Source organism: Seriola dumerili, unplaced genomic scaffold, assembly GCF_002260705.1.
Source record: "Seriola dumerili isolate Sdu_G_001 unplaced genomic scaffold, Sdu_1.0 BDQW01000056.1, whole genome shotgun sequence".
Classification (NCBI taxonomy): Eukaryota; Metazoa; Chordata; class Actinopteri; order Carangiformes; family Carangidae; genus Seriola; species Seriola dumerili.
The window spans coordinates 32,594-36,617 of record NW_019174311.1 but is presented as its reverse complement, the minus strand read 5'-3'; the positions used below and the strand labels follow the sequence as shown (position 1 = coordinate 36,617).

The 4,024-nt window shown below is 40.2% G+C and overlaps 1 protein-coding gene across 1 annotated transcript in view; it reads right to left on the bottom strand.

The window, feature by feature from the left end:
- Positions 1-4,024, bottom strand: part of LOC111219181 (carbohydrate sulfotransferase 1-like) — a 21,079-nt gene that overhangs the window by 7,860 nt on the left and 9,195 nt on the right. The window contains exon 4 of the mRNA XM_022741794.1: positions 476-693. Within this exon, the coding sequence (XP_022597515.1) occupies positions 476-693 (218 nt within the window). The remainder of the gene's footprint in view (positions 1-475; positions 694-4,024) is intronic.

Here is a 4,024-nt window from a genome sequence, read left to right as displayed (position 1 = left end):
GCTTTCTGCTAGAAATGCTTTAGGAAGTCAGATCAGATAGTATAAGGAGCAACAAAGTCCACACAAGCAGCAAACTAGGATGGTAGAGAATGTATGGTGGCCCTGAGAGCTCAACACACTGCAACTTAAGAAAACACATGCAAATAGAACAGAACACAACCTGGCTGGGACACATAGAGAGAGAGGATGATATGTAGCAAAGGGCCATGGGTTGGACTTGAACCCGGGCTGCGGTTAGGACTACACCTTTTAGGACTACAGGTGACCCCCCCCCACTTGTCTCAGCTGGAAACACTTCTGTTAGGGCTAATCCACATATACAGTATATCTGAGGGTAAGGAGAAAAATATGGAGTCAAAACTGCCTGTCAACCAGTCATCCCTCTGACAGAAAAACAGCCCTGCTGGTGAAGGTGACTGGACTGGGGTAGTTCAGCACAGACTGTATGTCCAAATATTATCCATGTCCTTCTCACCTGAGCAGCTTGTACCGCCCTCTAAGCCAGGCGGGTCTGGCCAGGCCGACAGACACAGACCTGAGAAAGTCCTCACATACTGTGTTAATCTGTCCCAGGTCCAGGTTGTGGGGTCGATGCCCAGTCGCTCTCCACAGACGCCACAGCCGGTAAGTGTCTCGAAATGTCTCAATACGAGATGCCAGGATACCGCGTGGATCTCGAACAAGCTGGACCACCTGAAGATGATGAATAACGATGAAGCATTCACCCGGAACACACTGTGGTTACAGTAGCAGCACACATGTCTCTGAATGTCTTCCACACACCAGCATATGATTAAAGGTCTGTGTGAGCTTCCTTTACTGCCAGTGACAGCAGAGGATTATTGATAGCAGTAATACCTGTACCAGCCTGCTGTAGTACTGCAGTGGTGGCTGGTGGAAGTAGCAGGAAGAGTAAAATTAAACTAGAAAATTCCTGGAGAAATTTTGAATGTGCCTGCTGCTCGATGCATGTACCTCACTCTTCAGGTTTCAATCTGCATAAAGGACGTTACTTTCAGTTTCATTCATGGCGTAGAGACTTATCCTGACACTGACCTCAGTCCCTGCAGGTATCCATCAAAAAGCCTTTAGATTCTGTCACGACTGACCAAAATAACCTCACACTGATGGTTTCAAACTCAAATTTGTTCAACAACCATAGCAAGACACGTATACACACATGTACATGCCCTTACATTGGTTGAGCTGCAATAAAATGGTGTTTGTGTGTTTATGTCAATATGTGTGTGTGTGTGTTGGGTCTTAGCTCTGCCTCATGAGCTGGACACCATAAATGTTGGATCTTCGGTTGTCTATTAATTTAAATCATAAATTAAGAAAATATTAACATTAAATAATAACTTTAAAATTAATTAAAGTCCTCGGGCGCACCAGCCTAAACTAATAGGCAAAATAGCCATTATTGTTTGAGTCTCAATTTATTTCTATTAGTCTGGAACTCTGATTAATAATTAGAGTCCCCAGGACCCACAGGTGGTGATTTGAGTGGGTCCCTGGGAAACTCAATGGGTCCCAAATAAATTTTTTTTATTTCTTATATTCTTTTATTTCTTAAATTGTAGTGTTAAACTCCTTTGATGGTGGTATGATATGGTTATATATAAATTTGACACTGAGAGTAATTCATGTCGATGTGTCAAAAATGTATCTGAAATCTGAATACAAATAGATTCAAATCCTGCAAAAGTGTACCGCAAAACAGACTGTCAGACAGTCTTACAGTTGCGTGTGGCATGACCACAGAGAAATGTTCAAACTAGCCTTTTAATTAGACAATATATCCGAAAATAAATTAAGCTTATATATTTATTTCAAATATGAAAACAAATGTCGGTCTGTAGTAGCCAGGAATAGAATTCAGTCAGAGCGTACAAGATGTGCGATGACTTTACAGACACTATAAACAAAACATCTCATCCACCATGACAGACAGTCATATCAAATTATAGTTGCCCAATATAGAGCCTAAAATCTTTTGTCTGACTCCCTAAATCAAATCGAACTGAGTAAGTCACTGTGAAACTTTTTTTAGCACAGTCAAGGTGAGCGAGCCCAATGTTTCAATGTTGTAATCCTTAGAATCTTCAGCCTCTTTAAACCTTTCGAACTGCTTCAGCATGACTTTCAGGATCATCATCAATGACTCTCGGAGTCGTATGTATGGTGCGTTCATTCAATCTTTAAACTGTAGACAAGCCTTTCAGCTATTAAGCTTGTATTCAAATTTTTGATATCGTCAACAGTTTTTGAATTACCACAGTTTTAGTTTCAAGCTTTTTTCTAATCATTTTTGAGTTTATAATGGGTGTGCATTGCACAGAATGTTCAAGGCTAGAGCGGATGACATCATCGCTAGAGTAGGAGAAGCTGTACCTCTGAAAAAATTCTGTTTAACTCGTCCTCACAGCCACATATTTTGGTCTTCACAAATAATTTCTTCCTCATTAGTAGACAAATGTGCCCTGTTTCATAAAAAGTGGCTACCTTAGTACAGAGACTAACAAAATTTGAAATGTGACCCTCCAAGTGATGCGAGCACCCTCAAACTCTCCCATAGACAGCAATACAAATTCAGGATTTCAGGAGAAAACCAGAACTGACCCTTCTTTGTAACTCGCTCCTATTCCCACATTTTTGGCTCTAGAAACACCAGAACCACATAGAGGTGATCAGGAAAGTCTGGTGGCGGTGATCATGTGATAACTTTACTGATATTATGTACTGTTTTGTATTATATGGCAGGAGTTTGAGAGGTTTGCTGACCCCTGTGTCCCATATATTTGTATGAGCTCTGTGTCTTCAACAGCCAGACTCTCTCTCTCTTACACACACACACACACACACACAAACACACACACACACACACACACACACACACACACACAGACACACACTCACACACACACATACACAAACGGACACATATAAATTATGCTTTCCATCACAGTCTATATGGTCATAGGAATCAGTGAAAATGGGTCACATTTTCAAAAAATAGTAAAATGTAAAATAGTCTACTGCAAGGCTCAGAATCCTTTTTGCCCTGACGATTGCGATGTCCCTCCAGACTGTCCACTCCAGTTGCAACAATAGAGTGTATGTAAAACATTTGCTACAGTAAAAGAGAGAGAGAAAGAGAGCCTGGATGAACTCTGAAATGAAGCTCAATGAAACACACCACCTGCTGATTACATAAAGACCTATGAAATATTTTAACAGATGGTGAACTGTTAGGTGTGAGGGATATATGATGGTCTTTGGTTTGGTAGTTGCGAGTCCGGCTCCTGTTCGTACTATTGACTAAAGTTAGTTCATGTCAACGTGCACGCACACACACACACACACGCACGCACAGATACAGAAAACTGTTTACAAGTTAGTACTCATGGAGGGAGATGACATTAACACTGGTGTTATACTTGACATCCTCCTCTTACTTTCCTTCGGTTGTTAACTACTCCTGCATACTTTGTGCTACATAAACCGTTCAGCTATCAAACCTTTCAGCTTCTTTAGGAGATATATCCTTTCCTTCAAGTTTTTGATGCTATTCATCATTCATCATTCTTGAAATAATAAACTTTTTCTGCAATTTACACAATGTAACTTAATGGAGATGATGTTCAACTCCTTCAAAACTTCGTCTTTGAAATTCAACGACTTGAAAATACTCTCAGCTACAGACTTTATTCAAACTTTAAACTGTTCACAGCACTTCCAGCCGTGTATTTGTGTGTACTTGTGTGTGCGTGTTGATGTGTGGTTCTTTGTGTGTACATGTCTTTCTACACTGTTGCTCTTAAAGTTTTTTCCTTTTTCCATGAAATGATTGTGACAATGTGATTTATTTCCTTTCACCTGGGTAATTGGGACACATAATGTAATCTTTGCACCTGGTCAAAAGTGATTACTGATGCATTTAAATAGGAATAAACAGAGGATGATGTCTGAAAACAAAATAATTCCAACTTTATGGGCGACAGTATATAATTGTGAGGACAAT